This window comes from Schistocerca nitens, chromosome 3, assembly GCF_023898315.1.
Source record: "Schistocerca nitens isolate TAMUIC-IGC-003100 chromosome 3, iqSchNite1.1, whole genome shotgun sequence".
NCBI lineage: Eukaryota > Metazoa > Arthropoda > Insecta > Orthoptera > Acrididae > Schistocerca > Schistocerca nitens.
The window spans coordinates 797,246,970-797,268,443 of record NC_064616.1 but is presented as its reverse complement, the minus strand read 5'-3'; the positions used below and the strand labels follow the sequence as shown (position 1 = coordinate 797,268,443).

The window sequence follows — 21,474 nt, the reverse complement described above, 5'->3', positions numbered from 1 at the left end:
ATGTGACAGTGACAGCTACATCTTTGTAAACAGTCTCTACATATATGGAGTACTTTAAAAACTGCTTCATCTTTTCATCGGTTAGATTCTTTTTTGAACTGTGAAGAGGCCATCTGATGACCATGTTCCAATTTCAATTTTTCATTGTTTGTTTTTTTCTTTTCTTCCAGTATGCTTTCATCTGTTCACTACATTTCTTCTACCTGTCTTCAGGCCATTTTGAAACAGTCTTTTTAGCTACCCTGCCTTGGAATCCTTCCATTTTCAATACTTCTTTCCAAAAGGTTTCTCTGTTATTTGTATATTGTTTTTATATTGGTTCTTTCTAAATCATTTTTTACTTAGCTGACCCAGCTTGTTGTGGACTATTTACCCAACATACATTTTAAAATCACATTAGTTAATCTACTGTCTTGCATTCGAAATTAATGTCCAAAAAACATGTCTTCTTTTTCTCATTATGTTTGAAATATTTTCAATATTTTGGTATATTTCAGCATCACTTCATAATTTCCAACCTACTGCTGTGTTTTGTGGTCCTAATTCACCACATAGTTATGTTTGTGGATTTCAAAAAGGCTTTTGATTCTGTTAACAGAGAAACTATACATTAAATAATTCAAGAATTTGGCGTAATGTTTAAACTGGCAAACCTAATCCATGAAACACTTACAGGTACTGGAATGAGATTTTCACTCTACAACGGAGTGTGTGCTGATATGAAACTTCGTGGCAGATTAAAACTGTGTGCCGGACCGAGACTTGAACTTGGGAGCTTTGCCTTTCACAGGCAAGTGCTCTACTATCTGAACTACCCAAGCACGACTCACAGCTAAGCCACGTCTCCGCAATACCCTTTCTTCCAGGAGTGCTAGTTCTGCAAGATTCGCAGGAAAGCTTCTGTGAAGTTTGGAAAGTAGAAGATGAGGTACTGGTGAAAGTAAAGCTGTGAGTAAGTGGCGTGAGTCGTGCTTGGGTAGCTCAGATGGTAGAGCACTTTCCCGTGAAAGGCAAAGGTCCCGAGTTAAGAGTCTTGGTCCGGCACACAGTTTTAATCTGCCATGAATTTTCACTTACAGGTCCTGTCTATACAGTAAAATTTATGGGAGAAATTTCACAGCCTTTCAAATTTAAAGAAGGTGTACAACAAGGTGAAGGCCTATCCATAATTCTTCTTCCTTCATTTCCTTTTGGGACTGTTGGGTATTATCAGATGATTTCAGTTCATTTTACATTAATAAAACAAGAATAGTAAACATATAATGTGTACTACAATCCCTGTTTAGTATTGATAGTTTTTATTGGCCACCAATAATTTTGATACTATTGTTTTACTAACAGCATTTATCCAACACTACATTACAAACGCAGACAAAGATTTCACCATGGTGATTGATAGCTTCGTCAGTGATGTCAACTATATTTAAACTGTGTAAATGAATCCTTTAAGGTTCATATTGAATGCACACAGCAGTTATATGTCCCACCAAAAAATATGTGTTTGGGAAACATGTAATAATAAAATTGTGGAACACCACACAGAATATGTTCAGAGAACAAATGGAGCTCTGAAAAAGGTTGATTTTGTATGAACCCCTACTATCTGGGTGTAGCAGCTCAATAGATTGATTGTGAAACACCTGAACAAAACAGTTTAGCTCCAGCTTACAGGAGGTTTACAGCGCAACGTACAGTTACAATAAAGTAGCTAAAGAAATTGTGGACGCTCATTCTCAATTTAAAAGCTGACAAAAATTATGAAAACTATTACTGGCAATGGATAAAATATGCTCAAAGCTTTTAAAGTGTATGGAAAAGATTCAGATACAGGAACAGGTGAGAGAGATTTAGCTCATATTCAAAATATTGAAGTCGTGCATGATAATATTACTGGTGATTGTGTGTTAAGACTAAGAAAATTTCCAGAGACATCTAAAGATTTTGAAGAATTGCAACTGCCTAATAATGACAGATGCAACACACACACAAACACACACACACACACACACACACACACACACACACACACACACACTACATTTAATAGCAAAAACTGATGTGGATAAGGCCATATCTCAAAATAATTTATACAAAAAACTGCATGATGCAGCCACATCAAAATATCAAGCATTACGGAATCTGTGTTCAGCGTGCCCTAAAGCTTGTGAAAACCATTTAAATTTAACTGGAAAATCCCCTACTTACCCATGTCGAACACAATGGAATTCGTACCATAATTCTATTCAAGGTCTACTCAAAGTCAAGGATGCTCTAAATGAAATTAAATAAGGAAATCAGGATTAGCAGATCAAATTAAAATACATTGTCTTAGTGAATACATACACTGTTAAAAACATGCATGTTGCTGACAGCATTAGAAGTTTAGAAGGGGTCAAAGATGCTTACTACGGATATCTTCTGCCAGAACTACTAAGAATTCAAAGAATGCTAAGAAGATTGCAAATGAATAACACTGCATACTGTGATGTTATGATAGAAATTATTTAAAAAGGTGTTGATAGGCATTTTTGAAGATTCTACAAATTAGAGAGACCAAAAGTAAACGGTGGTATATTTGCACTCATATCTTATCCTCTTTTCAAAACAAAATTCGTACCAAAGGCTAGGAGATAATACCTTAAAGAACTGTTTATTTCAAAAGTGCTAGGGATGAAGAAGAAGAGGAAGAAGAAGAAGAAGAAGACCTTGCAAAATTATGAAAAAAAAAGATGAGATTGAATTTTATAATATGTTTGTTGAGGACGCTGATTCTTCCATAACCAGTGATAGTGCCCACACTACAATAGATCTGGAAACACAGTGGTAGTTAAAATACAATGAAAATAAGTTTATATTCGCTGAACAAATATCCAACTATAAAAAAAAAACTTTCCTTAAATAATACTTGTTTACCAAGTTCTGCTCCTGTTGAATGAGCATTTTCCTTTGATGGAATAATAATGAGGCTACCTACATGCAACGTGAAAGATTTTAACAATTACTGGTGTTAAAATCAGTGAAACAAATGGCATCTAAACTGTTCAGTAATTTGAGGCATTTTGTTTGATTAAAGGTATTTTGAAAATACGTATTTTGGATTTAGTATTTAAATACTTTTATTTAAAACCTTTTTCTATTTACATTTGAAGCAGAATAAATAACAAAGTATTTGCATTATGAATTTAAGTACTTTTAATAAACTATTTTGCACATCTCTGCGCATCATATTTGCACCTGATGATGTAATTTAAATTATGACACTGGTTGTGCGTTTAATGAAAGGTTTACAACAGCTGTAGCAGTTTTTATTCATCATCTATGAATGTAATTTCCAGTACTAGTGTCTATAGTAGTATGAGTAACGTGTACCTTCAAGGCATTAATACCAACACACACAGATGAGTAAGTGACATTCATTTACAGATCAGTATATGTAAGATTATAAACATCCAATACTGTGATTCTATTGAAATAACAATGAAAAATGTGTTAATGTACAATTTAGTATTGTTCTGTGAAATAATATAACAAGAAAGAGTGTTACTGTGGGCACATTTTCTTCATGTTCTAATAGGTAATTTAATACACACAGTGTTGGACAGGTTTCAGCCTAAGATTAGATTAGATTGCAACATATCACCTAATTAGCTATTTTATCAAACTATTATAATAATAATAATAATAATAATAATAATAATAATAAGTATTGTTCTTGTGCCGTCGTCATCATCATAAGACTTCATTCTTTAGATATGGTGGGCTTTGACAGCAAGCATGTGAATTATTTAATTTTATTAAGAATTTTCTCGTTTTGCTGCACAAGGCTGGATGGACTCCACTGCAGACAATAATAGAAAAACTAAAGGTGCTCACTAGGAGCTGATGAAACTACTATTGATTCCACAGCACAATGATAGAATTCTGGCAATAGTTTGCAACTATAACAATGCTTACATATTTTGTCAAATCATGAGTGTCCTAACCCAAACAGCAGCAAAAGTGCACTACAAAAATTGATGTTCAAGATTTTCCTCTGAAGAATAAACATACCGAATGTTTACCTCCAACGCTTTGCAGTTCTATCTCTCCACCAGTAAGGAAAGGGCAGATAGAGTAGGGCAGGTGTGTGTGTGTGAGAGAGAGGGGGGGGGGGAGGGAGGGAGGGAGGGAGGGAGGGAGGGAGGGGGGGGAGAGAGAGAGAGAGAGAGAGAGAGAGAGAGAGAGAGAGAGAGAGAGAGAGAGAGAGAGAGAGAGAGAGGTGAGTGGGAGCTAGCAAAAAAAATGAGTACAATGACTTTGCAGAAAACCATTGAATAACCTTGACTCAATGTTCATTTTGCACACTCCAAATGGGGCGTTCCATTTTCTATTTACAATTTAAATAAAAGGTCTATATCCTGCTTAAAAACTACTTCTGAACCGAACAATGAAAGACTGAAAATGACTTTGATTAAAAGTTTGTAAACATTATAGAAACAAGAATACCTGTGCTATGGTGCTTGCCGAACTATGAAATTGGATGGAATAATGGTAAATATACAGTGAATAGAACTAAAATAAAATCTGTTTGTACAATGAAAGGCAATAAAAACACTAATTATATTGCACCACAGCAAATCTGACATTTATTTTCTCTATCAGTAGCTTTTCAACATAGATATTTATGAACAATTATAATACTGAAATTATTTATGTGCCCTGTGCCAAAGTGTTTGTGGGCAATATATCATCAATTTTATCCACTTCAAGAAATTTACAGGGCTGTTTTTCTTTTATTTTTTTACATATTTTAAAAATATACACAGAGGAATTTATATATAGGTAAATATTTCTTCGCCTTTTTCCTACATTTGAAATTTATAATTATTGAGTAGATAATTTGAAGTCTGAAGTTTTCCTAAATACGATGCTACCTCGCAAATGGAATGAAAGGGAGGGCGGGGGGGGGGGGGGGGGATTTAACACACATCTTGACTAAAAGAAGGAGAGAGAGAACATATTCTGAGGCATCAAGGATTAGTTAATTTGGTAATGGAGTGTAAAAATTGTACAGGGTGACAAAGACTTGGTTATAGTAGGGAGGTTCAAATGGACGAATGTTTCAGTAATTGTACACAGATTAAGAGTTGCACAAGATAGACTCATGACGACGACGACGACAAGACTACGATATTTGAAATATAACGGTCCTGTGAAATATGAGGAGACTTAAGAAAAGCCTACTACGCAATAAGCTTTGCCTTCACTTGTGGACTTCAATACAGTTATTTCCATTTCTACATAATTTTGCAAACATTTATCACGCAAAATTATAATTCAATCAATCCAATTTAAAACAGAACTATGTGACATAAGCATTGCACAAGGTTCTTTCCCATTGCAATATACCAGGTGTGTTCTTTAAGCAAGTACCACTTTGAAATGAAAATTAAACAAGTAGACTTTTTATTAGTAATTTTACTTTTAAGGGAAAGCCTGTACTTTAATTTACTTCTCTACATAATTACCACAAATATTAAGGTACTTATTGTATTGTACAATCAGTTTTGAGTACCATCCTCATAAATATCTGCCGCCAGAGCAAAACTTTTGGTAATTTAAATGTTCTGTTACAATTTATTAAAGCATAATTGTTGACACTTGCGGAAACTCTTACAATAATGTCAAAATCGTAAAGTGCCTGTTCTCTCTCACTTTTTCATCAAATCTCTGCACCAAATTGTCAGTCACGGCTGAAGGTCGTCCACTTCATTCCTCATTGTGTACATTTGCATGGATGTCTTTAAAAGCTCTCACCCATTTCTCTACCATCCCATCATTTGTAAGTGTCAAGAAATGTGCTTTATGCCACTGTTAGAGAGCATTTAAATGATCTAAAGTTATGCTCAGGTGGCAGGTATCTACATGTCTGGTATTCAACAGTTGGTTGTAAGACACTGTAAGTGCCTTAATACTGGTGGAAATCATGTAAAAAATTAGCTTATATTATGCAGAAAATTGCTAAGAGAAGTCTACTTGGTTTATTTTTATTTCAAAATGATACTTAAAAAACCTGCCTCATACTATCCCTTATAACATGTACTTTATTTCTATATTTGAGAATGAATACAAAATAGAAATCTTTGATACACTTGCACATCACTCATCCTCAATATGAAAAAGTAATGCAGACTAAAAATGACAATTTACAAACTGCTTTTCTGCTTTAAAAGCTTTTCCTAATGGATTAGACATAAAACCAGTGTTTAACAACCTTGACACCACAAAAGGATTTTACATCACAGCCATCTAACAAATTATACCGAACATTCCTTTTTTTGTGTGTGTGAGTATGTGTGTGTTTGGACTTGAGTAGTTATGATTGTCTTCTTGTTTCTTTTTTTCTTTCTTTCCAAATTGTTTTCATGTGCCTGCTGTGTTCTCACCAGCGTTCTTCTGACCATACATTTACCATTCTCTTTTTGACAAGTTTTTGTTAAAGTCTACATTTTTTATGATATTTCTGAACTGTTTCTGGTCACTTACGTTATCTTGTGTAATATCTTCTTTTACATATTCTTCTATTCCAATGATCTATTTTGTCTTGTTTTGATAGTGTTTGCTGACTCGAAGATTTGCTTGTGAGTAGGTTCTTGTTCACCCTGAGGATATGTTCATGAAATTTATCCGTTTGTAGACCTCTCTCGAAAGCCTCTTTATCCAAAGGACCTCATGAAAAAATGGTCCAAATATTTTCCTGAGATTTTTCCTACTTTTCCATCTTTTTCTTTTTTTTGACCATGAATCATCATTTTCATTTGATCATGAATCACCATAGTTTCTACAGCGTACAATGCTTCCGGCAGGAGACCCTTGTTGTGACGACGTAGTTTTGCATTGACAGAGAGAGATTTTTTATTGCAGTGACTGTACATGATTTTATAAGCTTTTTTGTAATTGTGATATTATTTTGGTACTGGTTATTGTGTCTAGTGCCAATGATTGGATGATCCTGCCTTGATATTTCTAAGTGCCTAACTTGTTACACTTTTCTGTACTAAGTTATAACAGGGAGATTTCCTGCAGCTTCCTTTTCATGAATTGAGTTTTCTCATAGGACACTTGTAAGACAATTTTCTGTGAGATTTCATAAAGTTTATACAATGCAAGTTTGGCTTCTCCTCTAAAGTTTGTTAGAACAGCACTGTCATCTGCTCAAGATGGAAACGTCATGTGGATTCTCTGTCCTTTTTTTTAAATCTAGGACTGGTTTCCCGTTATTTTGTTCCCACATGCCTTTACAATTTTTTTCAGAATTATGTTAAATAGGAGAGGCAAGAGTCTATCTCCTTGGCGAACACGGGTGTAGATTTGATATGCTTCTGTAATTTCTCCCATGAACTGAACTTTGGAGTTTGTACCTGTTAATGTCTGTTGGATAATTGGCATTGTTTTCCTGTCAATTTTGAATTCCTCTAAAGTATGGAAGTGAGTCAGGAGGGAAGGTACATGCTTTGAGGGGTGATAGTATTAGTGATTCTGAACAAAAAAACTTCATATGGATGTATGCCCTATTCCAAATGGTTTCCGAGATGGAACACTTAAGATCACTTGGGTACGTTTTTCTTGAATAACTCGCAAACCGCACCCTCCAGCAAAAACGTGTCACAGTATAAAAATGTGGTACAGATTGCCACTATCCAACATTTCTACTGCTGCTTATCATATGCCATTATGCAAAGAGGTTACCATGGACTTATGGATGCAATGCATGCTTGAAGCATGGAAAAAGGTTGCTCGTTCTGATGATCTGTTATACACACACTGATTGTGGTAACACAGAAAATCTTATGAGGTGATGCATCCTGCATTAACAGGGCCACCTTCATGCTGATATTCTCATATAGAGGGATGTTTATATTGGGGAAATGAACTCTTTACCCATAGGGGTAAAATGAAATTTCCTGCGGGATAAAAACAGAAGGGTTCAACTATGTTTCGGTCACAAAACTAAATTATTTTTAAAATATCATTCTGTTATCACTATTTCATGAGACTGTAAAACAGATTATGTAAGTTATAAATAATTACATTTTTTACATACTAGAACAGATTTGACATGCCATGTGGCAGGTGTTACAGCTTGTGAAACAAATGCACCATCTTCACATAGCCCACTCACCACACACACGCTTTGTAGCAAGCATCTATGACAGTAAAACTGAAACACATGCATCACATATGCTTAAATATCTCATGAAAATGCCTTTCACAGTTGTAGGTAGCCGTTGCAATGGTTCACAAATTGCTTCACTATTCATTCCACAAGAAATTAACTGACAGCACAGCACAACACAACAGTAATTGTAATGCCTACTACACCACTACAGTGCTTACATATTATTATTATTATTATTATTATCATTTGATGATGTCAGTTGCACAGGGCATACACAAAGCATTGGCAACCTGAAGTCTTCAATTTCCGCCAATGCAGAAGCAAGATGTACCAGAATCAAGAGGTTTACAAACAATAAGTATAGTGCATATAGTGCACACATTTGAACTAGTTCGATTTTAAATGAGAGTGCAGGTGCCAATGAAACTAGGAAGAGGAATGGCGCAGAAGAAGCATGTTTTATAGTGAGAGTCTATCCTCAATGTGAATAGTTTGTTTCTTTTTCTAAGAAGGACCTGTAGGAAGTAATCATGCTCAAGAGACAATTGCTTTATCTCTCTCTCTCTCTCTCTCTCTCTCTCTCTCTGTGTGTGTGTGTGTGAGTGTGTGTGTGTGTGTGTGTGTGTGTGTGTGTCGCTAGTTCATTGTTTATTAAAATATCTACAAAAACTAAATATTATTTACTTTTTGTCATTTTAAAAATAACACATAAAATTCTTTTGTTTTAAAGTTTAGTTAAGTGCTAAAATTGATGACTGGGAGTAGCTAATATTTGACTGCATTCAAGGGTAATGGTCTCAGAAAGGTTGAGAACCACTGTACTATCTGATCATTCACATCTGTCTGTCTGCCTACAATACTTTGCAGTAAACTTTAAATTTAGCAAGACTATGTACCACTCCATCATTCCTGGATAGTGTCAGAATGGTTTGAGGAACACTTCACAGACACAGGATACTTGTTTGCAACCCCTCACCAGGTCACCTAACCACAATCTTGTTGAGCACATCTGAACACCAAAGAGTGAGAAATGCAGGTCTGGGTTCCAGCTCTGGCCAATATCCGTTAAGTGGTAGGAAGTGATCATGGATCGGAATATCTCCTTGATAGGGGCTTTATGCAGAATGGAGAACTATCTTATGTACATAACATGTCTGACAACGCAATAAGTTGTTTTCAATTCCATAGGATTGGGTGTTTATCCGGTGAAAGTGGTGTGAACTTGACTACCATCAATCTATTATGTAACACAACAGCTTAGTAGGGGTGGAAAAGAGTATGTGTGTGTGTGTGTGTGTGTGTGTGTGTGTGTGTGTGTGTGTGTGTGTGTGTGCGCGCGCGCGCGCGCACTTTAAGCACCCAGAGAAGGCAACACTTACAACTTCAAGCACACAATCCAATATTTCTGTTCTGAAAAATTAACTAAATATACTACCTAACAATGATGTGCACACAGATTTACACTAAAAAGACACACCAAGAAGGTGTTATGTAAATTGATCAAAAAGTGATATTCATACAGGTATGTCAATGGACAATACAAAACTGTAACCTTTGGCAGCCGATGGCTAAATGTGCAATGCTGCAGCTCAATTTCACTGCACACCTGGATAGGATAGTAAACAGGAGAAACACTGATACCAGGCATAAAGTCTTTATGAATTCATTCCGTGGACTCAGCTGGACAGTAACTATGTCTCGCAGACAACATATGCAGATTTCAGCCTATGAAAGAGAAAGTGCAGTTGGACTCAAGGAAGCCAGTTGGCTTAACAATCCAATAGGAATGGTGCCACAATTAACAATTACATGATGATGTGCAGGTATGCACAAACCACGGCTGAACACAGTGTCAATAACCAAGCAGTTCACCTAGAAGGATGACAGAACAAGAGGAGAAAGCTATCATCAGAGAGGCAGTCGGAGCCCAGAATTCATCATTACCATCAAAACAAAGTGCAATTGGTGCCTTAGTGACCATAAGGGCCATTAATAGGCCGCCAACACAAAGGAGGCTGAACTCACAGCCCAGTTGCCATTGAACTCTGTCCACAAACAAGTCTGTTTGCAGAGGTGTCTGGCACATGCCACCTGGAATAACATTGACTGGAGTAGAATTGTCTTCTCTGAAGGGCCACACTTCAAACTGAGCCCCGAAGACCAGTGAACATGTGTGGAGATGCCCTGGACAGCTGTGGGATACCAACCTGCCTGTTGCCTGCCATACGGCCCATCAATTAGAGTGATTGGCTAGTGAGCCATTTCATTTCATAACAGGCCCCATTTGGTTGTCATCCATGGGACCCTCCGTGGCACCCTTACAGCAAAGTGGTATGTCAACGATGTACTATGCCATGTTTTGTCGTCCTTTATGGAAAGCCATCAGAGGCTTACATTTCAGGAAGACACGGCCTGCCCACTCATGGTGAAAGTTTCTACTGCTTATCTTCATGCTTGCAAATCCTACCTTGGCCAGCAAGATTGCAAGATCTGTACCCAGTTGAGAACATTAGGAGCATTATGGGCAGGACCCTGCAACTAGCTAGGTAGTTTGATGATCTAACACATCCTCAAGAGGACATACAACAACTGTATCAATCAATGCTAAATAACTACAGAGGTGGACCAACACATACTGACTTGCTCAATTTGTGAAACACTTTCTCTTGAATAAATCACCCTTTTTTCTGAAATTTTAATCATTTGTTTTTCTGTACATGTGCATCAAATCTGCCGATTACTGCCCCACTTGGATAATTCCTTCATGGTGTGTGTGTTTTTTTTTTTTTTTTTTTTTTGTCTTAACAGTGTACTACTGATAAATTGAATAAGGGGCATATTGTATGACTTCTTTCAATACAGCTGCTAGCATATCCTTGTTTATCTTCAACATGAATTAAATGTCTTGTATAAAGGAAAATACCATGCTACATTTATTCTCCACCAAACCGAGGAAAAAAATCTGCTATGGTATAGGGAACTTGACTGCCTCCCATTTACATTGGTATTTGACCTGATAATCAATTACATCCATCAAAAAAAGGCACCAACCACAAAAATATTTTTCTCACAGTCCAAAAGCAGGAAACCTGATGTACACCACGCACTGCACAATGCAGCACAAATACATCCATTGATCTGATGGAATTACATTTTCCAGAAGACGTACGAAGCATAGAAGACATACGAAGCATAGAAGCTGCGAGTACAGGTATGCAAAACATGTCATAGTTTAAATAAAAAATAAATTTTATATAACAATGACTTAACACTGCAGTTTTAAATCTTCTACAAAATAAATAAGATCATCAATAATATGCCTAATGCTTTGTTTCTTTTCAATGTTTTTCCTAACACTGAATACATGCCTGTACCAGTATGATTCTGTGAATACTCCAAATTTGTAAGAAACGCTTGTCTCTCTGATGCACAAGTACTGTTATTTATAATTTGTTCTCAACTCAAACACAGGCTGTTTGAATAGCACAATGTTGCAATAAGTGCTATAGGAGATGTCGTTCCCTTGTTTCACTGCAATCTGAAAACTGACACAGCCAGTTACAGGACCACCTATGATTTAATGAGGAATCCAAACAACAGATTACACCACGTAAATAACACACAACTACTAGCCATGTTAAATTGGACCCAACAATAGCTCAGATCTCAACTGTACTGACACCCAGGGCACCCAACTGTCATTTCGTGCAAAAAATTATTCTGAATAGCTCCTTCAGAGCATTCAAAAAAAATTTTAAGGCTCTTTCTGCATCTACCCACCTGTCCTCCCTTTCAATTGAATTGCTTGATTTATCACACCACTTACACTTGCTTTGAAGTTAGAGTACAGCTCCTAGATATGGGTGTATGAAAATTATCTTTAAAAAAAATCACCCAATGGCATGTAAGACATGAAAAGGACACAAATTAGCTACGCAAACCAGTCAGTGTTATTTGTATTGGCCACATATTTACATTTAGCAGTAAACATCAATTTATGTTGCACAGAAATTCTGGAATATTTCATAATTTTAGTCCCTGGAGCATTCTAAGATGTTTCAAATACTTGGTGCCCTGACAGACACTGGTTTTATAAAAATTCTGTTAAATTTACAGGAACTGTTACTTGAAATGTGCGACTAAAACCCACGGTTTATGGTTCCTCACCTCTGGCAATACTGTGCATGTGAAAAATGCCAAATCACCCAATGGTTTAAATTGGACATTACACCAGTCATACCCCTATGTTAGCCAGTTATGTTGAGGGTGGGGAGGGGGGGGGGGGGGGAGAAAGACACCTCTGTCCAATAGGCTTAACAGAGCACTACAGTAATGACTGCTTTGCCAGCTGTCTCCGAAACATTAGGTTCTTGTATAGCTAATTCCACAAATAGTCAGCATTCTAGAAGAAAATGTTTATCAATTTCAGAACATTCAACAACATAATGTTCATAATTAGTGATTAAGTTATAAATGAAATTTTACGGTTTTTTTGTGCTGTAGTCCCCAAAAAATATCAATTCCAAACACCACTTTTAATACACAAAAATTTGAGCTTTAATTTACCATTGAGAAACAGGTGAAGAACCATTTGTAAAGTTCAAAAATTACACTAACAATATAGAAGTCTATTACTTCAACAGTGCACATTAACATAATCCATTTAATTTATTTGGTTTTTAAATCTGACTGAGGTAATAACTGTAACAATAAAATGATAATTTCAAACAGAGCACACAGTACAAGTTGAAAAAGGGTCTAATGTAGGAATGATTTATTTTTAAGAAAGTAAAAATCATTACAAAGAAAAATAATAAAATGTATATTTTCTTTCAACAGAAATGTGGCTAAAGTTATCATCTTTTTAAATCTCGACTGTTTTGATGATGTCCTCCATCCCTGGTGGATTCAACCTACCGATACTGGCTATCAGCACTGATCAGGGTAGTAATAATAATGTGAAATGCGATATCACAAGTCCGCAGATGATGACAGATTAGAACATGACATATTTATTTTACTTCTATAATATTTTAGGACTAATGAGGACCAGTTCAACAGAAAGAAAATCCATTAAAGATGTTTTGAAAGATATCAATAGAAAAAATCATAGCATCCATTGCAACCTAGGAAACTAGACATTTTGGACATTGATTTGACAAATATATTTTAAAGAAAGTTTTGGGAAAGAAAACCTAATCGAAGCAAAGAAAAAACTGACCTATTACAGGCAACAAAGGGCCAAAATTGTCAAGATATGTAGGAGGCAGTGCAAAATAGAGCAGTGTGTTTGTAGAGACAGGGAAGAACATTTAGAAGAAGATGGTAATTACTGTGTTATATGAATGTAGGTTGGTAAGTTGTGGTGAGTGATCTTTAGCATTGTTCGATGTCTAGGTTAGGCTAACAAGTAACTGACAGTGAGTAGACAATGAATGTGATTTCATGAGAAAAACAGTTACGACTCTCATATTTTTCTTTTTTTTCCATGCTGTATTCCAATGAGTGGTTTATGTCTACCATTTTGATGACATTATACATACTAGCAGACTGGTGGTATCGACAGATTTCCTTCCATCTCTTTATATCTTCCCACAATAATTGTCTCCCATACCTATGATATGTAAAAGCTTCAAGAGTCTTTAGCATATTCTAATATTTATTTGCTGCCAGGAAAAAGTGAACTAATCCTGGATGTAATAGCAGACAGTTGAAGTTGAGAGACTGTAGGAGGATACAAGATGACAGACAAATGTTCTAGTTGGCGTGCTGAATGGCAGCTAGCTCTAAACATATATAAGTTACTGCAGATGAGTAGGAAAAACAAACGCGTAATGTTCAAATACAGCATTAGTAGTGTGGTGCTTGACAGTGTCACACTGTCAAATATCTGGGAGTAAATTTGCTATTCAGAAGATTTAGAGAACTGGCATTTGAAGCTGACTGCACAATGATCCTACAGCCACCATCACACATTTCGCATAAGGACCACGGAGATAAGAGATATTTGGGCTCTTATGGAGACATACAGACAGTTTTTTTTTCCCCCCCTTGCTCTATTTGAGAGCAGAACAGAAAAGGAATGACTAGTAGTGGTACAGGGTACCCTCTCCCAAGCACCATCTGGAAGCTTGCAGATTATTCATGTAGAGGTAGATATTATATTAACCAGTCTCATCTTCTGGAAAAATGTCTCTTATCTCCTTCTTGTGTGAACCATATTTTGTGCTACCTCTTCATGTCATTCTAGCATTTGCCATAAAATCAGTACAAAGGCTTGTTACATTGGACATTTTGTATGGTTTCCTCGTGTTTTAATCCCATGTAAATGCATATATTTTATTTCCCAACAACAAATCTCACCATCCCCTGGCAGAAAAATGAGACTGTGGCAAGTAGTTGGAGAATGGATGGAGAATCATCACTGACTTCATTGCAATAAAATCAAAATATGACTGCCTGTTCATGCCCACAGACATCCTTACATAGCCGAAGGCCCTTGTCTTAAGATGTTAGCTGTTTTTCAAGGTGATGAAGTTTCCTTGTAGTGGTGCCTTACAGCAAAAAACAATATAAGAGAAACGACTATTTTAATTTAATTGTACCTAATCATGAACTAAAACAATGTTTGTTAGTGTCAAGTTCCATGAGTCAGTTCGCATGATTAATCATAATGAAGTGGAACAAGTCATTTCACATTCACATAGCAAATTAATTTGTAAACATGACTACATGTTGAAGATCTAGAAGATATTTATTATTTTTGTTTTTGTTTTTTGTTTTTTAAATACACAGATGTGGGTTAGTAATTCCTACCAACCACTGTTTACACAGTACAATAATGGAAATTCTTTTACGGAACAGGAGTTGTCAAGGAGATACTTCTTCAGTTTGTTTTCACAGTTTACTTTGCTGTCTGTTAAGTATTCAAGGTACTGTTTTACACCAGACAGTGTAAGCTAAATGCATTTGAATATAAATTAGTATGTGTCTCATGTTCCTGTAAACCATCTAACTACATTAGCCTTTGATTCTATGATGGAGAAAATACAAAGAAACAGCTACAACGCACTTTCCTCAATTCCATTGTGAACTTGTTAGGATGTACACTATGTATTATCTATATGCTCGATCTCACAAAACTAGCGATGATACACACATTTTACAGCGTTGCAAACAGATAACATGTACAAATGTATGTCAAAAAGAGAGGAAAAATGGTACATCCTATTCACTGAAAATAATTTTACACGGATATAGGACATAGTACTTAAAAAATGCTCATTGATATATGGATTGATGGCACCTCAAAAGCAATACTGTTGAATTAATACAACAATCAGAGACACCACAGTTACACAAATGAATACTTGAAGACTGTGTCTAAAATGTACTCACTCAATTACATCCAGCAGTTTTTGTGATCCATCATCCATTTCAGCCACGTTACTTCAGTAAACAGCACACCTTGGCAGGTTCAGCCATTTTATGTATCATTCTTCTCTAGAACACTTGTGTGTGGTATTCAATCACCATTCAAGAATTGAAATTATGTAAACAGAAACTGCATGCTACAGCACGTTAGAAGTTATGACGCAAAAATATATTTCTGTTTATATATGTACATATAGTTAGTCTAACCCATTATTGCTTCGTTGATGTGGTCTTCTAGTAGTAGTAACTAAGGCCTCGCTTTCCTGAAAAAGAATGGGTAGATTGTTAGAAATCTATTCAAACTGAATAACTATACAAAATAGAAAGACTGTAATTGAAAATTTAAATATGTTGTCCTTAACAACTTAATTTAGTAACAAAATTATAAGGTTCAAATGGTTCAAATGGCTCTGAGCACTATGGGGCTCAACTGCTGAGGTCATTAGTCCCCTAGAACTTAGAACTAGTTAAACCTAACTAACCTAAGGACATCACAAACATCCATGCCCGAGGCAGGATTCGAACCTGCGACCGTAGCGGTCTTGCGGTTCCAGACTGCAGCGCCTTTAACCGCACGGCCACTTCGGCCGGCCAAAATTATAAGGCTCTAAACAAGTGTCCAGAGTAATATGTTTGTTTGCATGTCCATCTTCTGCAACAGCTGTTAAAAATCAGCTTTGTTGTTGTCAGTCTTGAGCTTACTGCAATTTAATTAGAGAGAATTACATCAGACACATTTCGCTTTTATTTATAAAGCTCCTTCCGTGGTTATTAGTTTTATTTTACATATTCATTGCTTCAGTCGGCACGGGCTGACATCTAAAGACTTCATTTCCATATGTACTTGGCAGTTTTTGCCATTCTGCAGTATTTCTTGCAGTGCACTTAGGTTATTTACACTTCACCTTTGTAAATTGAACAGATGTGTGTGTCTTTTCTTTTTTCACTTTGCACAGTATTACACTATAGTTTTGTTTCTAACTCTGCACAGCAATACACTGTAAGTGAGAAACACACATAACTTCAGTTCAATTGACATAGGTGAAGTGTAAATAACCCAAATGCAACACAAGAAATACTGCAGGATGGCAAGAACTACCAAGCGCATATATGACATGAAGTCTTTCGACGTCAGCCCCTGCTAGCAAGGAGGGAAGAAGCAGTGGTTTGGAGAATATGAAAAGAAACTCCAATAACCATGGAAGATGCTTTATAAATAAAAGAGAAATGTGTCTGGCATAATTCTCTTGAATTAAACTGCAGTAAGCTCAAGATGGAACACCAATACTAACACCGAAGTGCCTAGAGACTTCATGCAGCCAGTAAGAAAAGGAAAATTACCAAGGTTTACAAACTTTTAAGATGATTGATGGGAACCGGTAAAAGTTGCACAATTGACCCCTCGTATTTTTTGTAGTTTATTTATGATATACATATATAATATGCATCAAAGTACTTGCTGGAGACTCGTTAATCATCTAACATATATTTTCTGAACTCATCTTCTTGTTTTAGTTTTTCTGGTGAAAAATGCATTAATTATGGAAAAGTGGATTTAAAGATGACATAAATGTAAACATTAGTCTACCTGACACACCAATCTGTCAGCACAACTTTTATTTGACATTTGTATTGTTGGCTTCATCAACTCACGAATAAATTATCACCTTTCTAACTAATTTCGACATTGGACAACACAACTGATCAGTCGGTAAGGGCCAATCACAGTATAGCCTACAAACTAAAAGCAATTATGTGAAATAAAGGGGGAGAGGGTACCAAGACAGTGACAATAAGACTTCTTGCTATTTTTTAGTTGTCTAACTGTCTTTTATTTTAATAAAAGAAACAAGTGTACCCAACTGGCACAGTGAGATGTAAACTCTTTTGAACATAAATACTAGTAAACCTGCACTCTTCTGCCACCTGTATTGACTCACAAATGTGGAGAAACCTACAAAACAACACTTGTCTTAGATAATTCAAAATTCAATTTAAAAAACAGTGTCTTCCTACAACCATGGCACACTCATTTGCTGGTAATACAGTGAGTCTCACGTAGCACATGGATAACAAAATACTGTACAAATACTGCTGTGAAGTGCAGAGCATGAATACACAAAATAATACCTGGCGTTTCAATGCAATGAGCTTATCATTCCTATAGTGCTTCCTCAACCACAATTATACATAGATGACTACTAGTTTTAGATATAGACTGAAGTGACAGCAATTAAAGTGCTGGGCTGTTAAGTAAGAGTAGCTGTTAATGTACGAAACTAAGTTTCCCTATTTCACTTTAAGTGAATGCTGAAATGCGTGTGTCAGTTTCATGTTCCATGGATCATTTGCACAATAAAGTGTAAGTTTTACATTCACATCACAAATTAATTTGTATACAAAGCTACATACAGAACATTTATAAGTATTTTTAATTATTACTATTATTATATATGAAAACATTAGTACTTTCTACCTGCTACCTTTTACACATTACAATAACACAACAGTTATAAATTTGAAGCATTATTATAGTCCACTTATGACTGTTTCCTTTCTAATAATCACAGAATCAGTGGGGGCATTAAAGTGTCTAACTCTCTTGCTGTTTCAACACTAATACCTTCCTGATTCTACATGTCTAGCACCAAGGGAATGTATCACTGGTGCACTATTTTGTCAACTCTTTCCCTTCCTCCCCCTCCTACACCACCCCCCCTCCCAAGAGAGAGAGAGAGAGAGAGAGAGAGAGAGAGAGAGAGAGAGAGAGAGAACAGAACTTTGTAGTACAAGGTTAAGGATTACAATCCACAAACACAACCATCCATAACGTAAACTTCAAATATTTTACACGAAAGTGCAGTAACTGGTTTCAGGGTTTGTTTCTTTCTTTATTTTCTTTTTTACATTGAGACCTTACATATGGATGATTGCTGTTTTCAAGTTATTATCAGTATAATTATTTGTTTCATAAATTCAGAAATTAAAAAGTTCTGGGCACACAGTGCCAATATGCCGAGTTGTACTGTTTCTCTTGCTGTGAGACAGGATCTGCTCACAATATAACAGTATGCACTGCAGTTATGCACAATTGCTAATCCTAAACATTGTGGTTCAAGGGTTACACATATTTCCATTACATATGGACAGCCTGTTGTTAATGATACACTAGGAAGAAATTCTATTTATCCTGATATAAAACTAGGTGGTGCACCTTTCTCACAATGTGTTTAATTAAACCTCTAAAGCTTTCAAATAATTACATTTGTTATAATTCATGGAAGTCATTTTATTGCAAACTTTCTAAAGTGACAGAGCACAGAATATCGTGCAAGCAGGGCATATTTCTGAGATAAAACAAATAGTTTTCAACTCATCAATCTGATTATGGATTACTATGGGTGTCTAAGATAACCATACACTAAAGGGCTACATACTAATTATGAACTCTGATCACTCCTGTGGTAAACGAAAGTTACTCACACTAAACTATACATTGCCTCAAGAAACTGATCACAGTAAAAGATTATAAGACAACACACTGGTAAGAATGGTGGTGGTGGAGGGAGTCACAGGCTCAAGCAGTTTGTCATATTGTGCCACACAACTGCAAACTACCAAAATAAACAATTTTCCCCATCTTCACATATTTCACCTGCTTTCATTATCATTTGAGGTAATAAATATGGAATATTACACTTTTAATACTCTGAATTTAATACAAATTTCTTTGTAACTTTGTTATGATTGAACAGCTGATACTAATGCTTTGTACCAGAGCAGCTGCATCATAATCACCAACACTATGACTCTGAAATCACACATGCAATACTGTGCACTGTATCACATACAGAACCATGGTATACGTTGTAAACAAAGATACCAACTATTGATTAGGCGACTGCATATTCTGTAACTCACAATAACATTTTCAGGATGAGGTTTATGATGGGTTTATACTGCGAGACATACCGCTAAATTTTCATGAAAGAAAGTGATTTTTGTGATGATGAGAATTCAGGTTAGATAACCAATTTAAATGCTACTAACAAAGTATCTTTTATCGATTAACATGACAGTTTAAAAAACTAAAATTACGCAAGTTTTTCACTACAAAGTCTGTGGAGACATTTACAAACTATGTTTCTGCATAGTACAAAATCATGGTGTTCCTCATGTAACTTGATCAACAATGAAGTTATCTAGTTTTAACTGCATTTTGCGCCTGGAGAAATTTAAAAACTAAACAACAACCGGCGATGTTTGCTTCCCTTCTCTATGTAAATCTCAAATGCAACATTAAAGATGATGATGTTCAAATATATTAGAACGTGAGTTAACTCTTCAAGAATAGTTTAAAATGTGCAAAATTGTTTCAACTCTCAAAATGAAGAAATAGAACAGTTTCTGTATCATAAATACTTCACCATCGGTCTTTACTCTTAAGAGCTTCATAAAGAAGGGTGTCATTATCTCACAATGGAACAGCTATCAGCAAACAAATACTAACAACAAATACAAAACATTTTGTGTTATCGCGAATTGCTACGATATGCTATGTAATAAATATGTATTAGTACTGCCTAGTATATATGTTTGTACCTGTTCGGCATGTTAACGTTTTGTAAGATTTACTACGTGTAAGAACGCAAATGCAAAACTTCACTATATACACTCTAAGAAACACCAACAAAATTTAACTTACGTTGATCAGTATTTTATGTTAGCGGCGATGTAAATGAAAACGTAAAACCACTGTGACAGCATACTAACTGCCGTCATAACGTTGGGAACACAAAACACTTATTTGCCTTCGAGTCTACACGACTCATGGGCTGAAAACACTATTGCGACATTCGTTGTAAACAGAAGATCACAAATCTTCGGCATATCACAGAACACTACTCTACTCTTTACTACAAAGTAATCACTAAAGTTATCACAACCGTTCTCATTCAGTTTGACACAATGTTCGAAGAGTAAAACGAATAACAACTTGTGTAGACACAGGAGGCACGCACAATTCAGTCTGTCAAGAAAAAACACGCCGAGCACTACAAACATTTCAGATACCGTGACACCAATATATAAAGGGCAATAAATTAAGTTAACAAAACGAACTTAAAATCGAATTCACACATTCCCGCACGACGTTCGTCACATCTCCGTTATGCAGCCATCGCCAGAAAACACACAGAACACCTTTGGCAGTACTTATGCATGGCTACCATTTTTAACTCTCCACTCCAGTTAACATTCAAAAACGTCATCCATTCAGCGGAAACTCCGTAACAAGTGTTTTCCGTACGATCGCTACAAATTATTTAGCACACAAGATAACAAAAAAAATTATAGATACCCGTGAAGACAAGATGTTATCGATTTAATAAGCTGCTAACAAAACAGGTAAGCCAGAGCGGTATATTTAGGATTTACTGCTCATGGGTTGGCTGCGCTACTGTGTACTACCCATTCCGAAAGCGTCACGTGAATCAGAGCACAGAAGTCTTTGTCGCTCATGTCAGTTACATCATACAAGGCGTAAAGAAAGATGCATTTATTGATTTTAATTGAACTAGTATATGCAGCTAAGTTCCTGCTATAAATCCACATCATAAAACGTTATTATTATTACGCAAGATCGTTCTGTGGACTGATATATAAGGTTAAAATCAGACGAGCATTTAAATGATTCACGGAAATACGAAGTTAATTAATTATTAGAATTAATTTTTCATATGCAGTACGGATATCGTTCACGCACTACTGTCGGTTGATTTGTTATTTTATTACATTTCCTCCGATTACTCGGAGTAAAAAAACAGAAGTTTGACACGCTTCTCAACAGAGCAGATTAATCAAGCGAGATTGGTAACAGCGGG

The 21,474-nt window shown here is 35.9% G+C and overlaps 1 protein-coding gene across 1 annotated transcript in view; it reads right to left on the bottom strand.

The window, feature by feature from the left end:
- Window positions 1-20,745, bottom strand: part of LOC126249431 (mucin-5AC-like) — a 307,175-nt gene extending 286,430 nt beyond the window's left edge. Inside the window, exons 1-2 of the mRNA XM_049951084.1 lie at window positions 20,298-20,745; window positions 15,557-15,855 (exon numbers count right to left, since the gene is read on the bottom strand). Coding sequence (XP_049807041.1) covers window positions 15,557-15,594 — 38 coding nt within the window. The 5' untranslated portion in view covers window positions 15,595-15,855; window positions 20,298-20,745. The remainder of the gene's footprint in view (window positions 1-15,556; window positions 15,856-20,297) is intronic.
- Window positions 20,746-21,474: the final 729 nt, after the last annotated feature.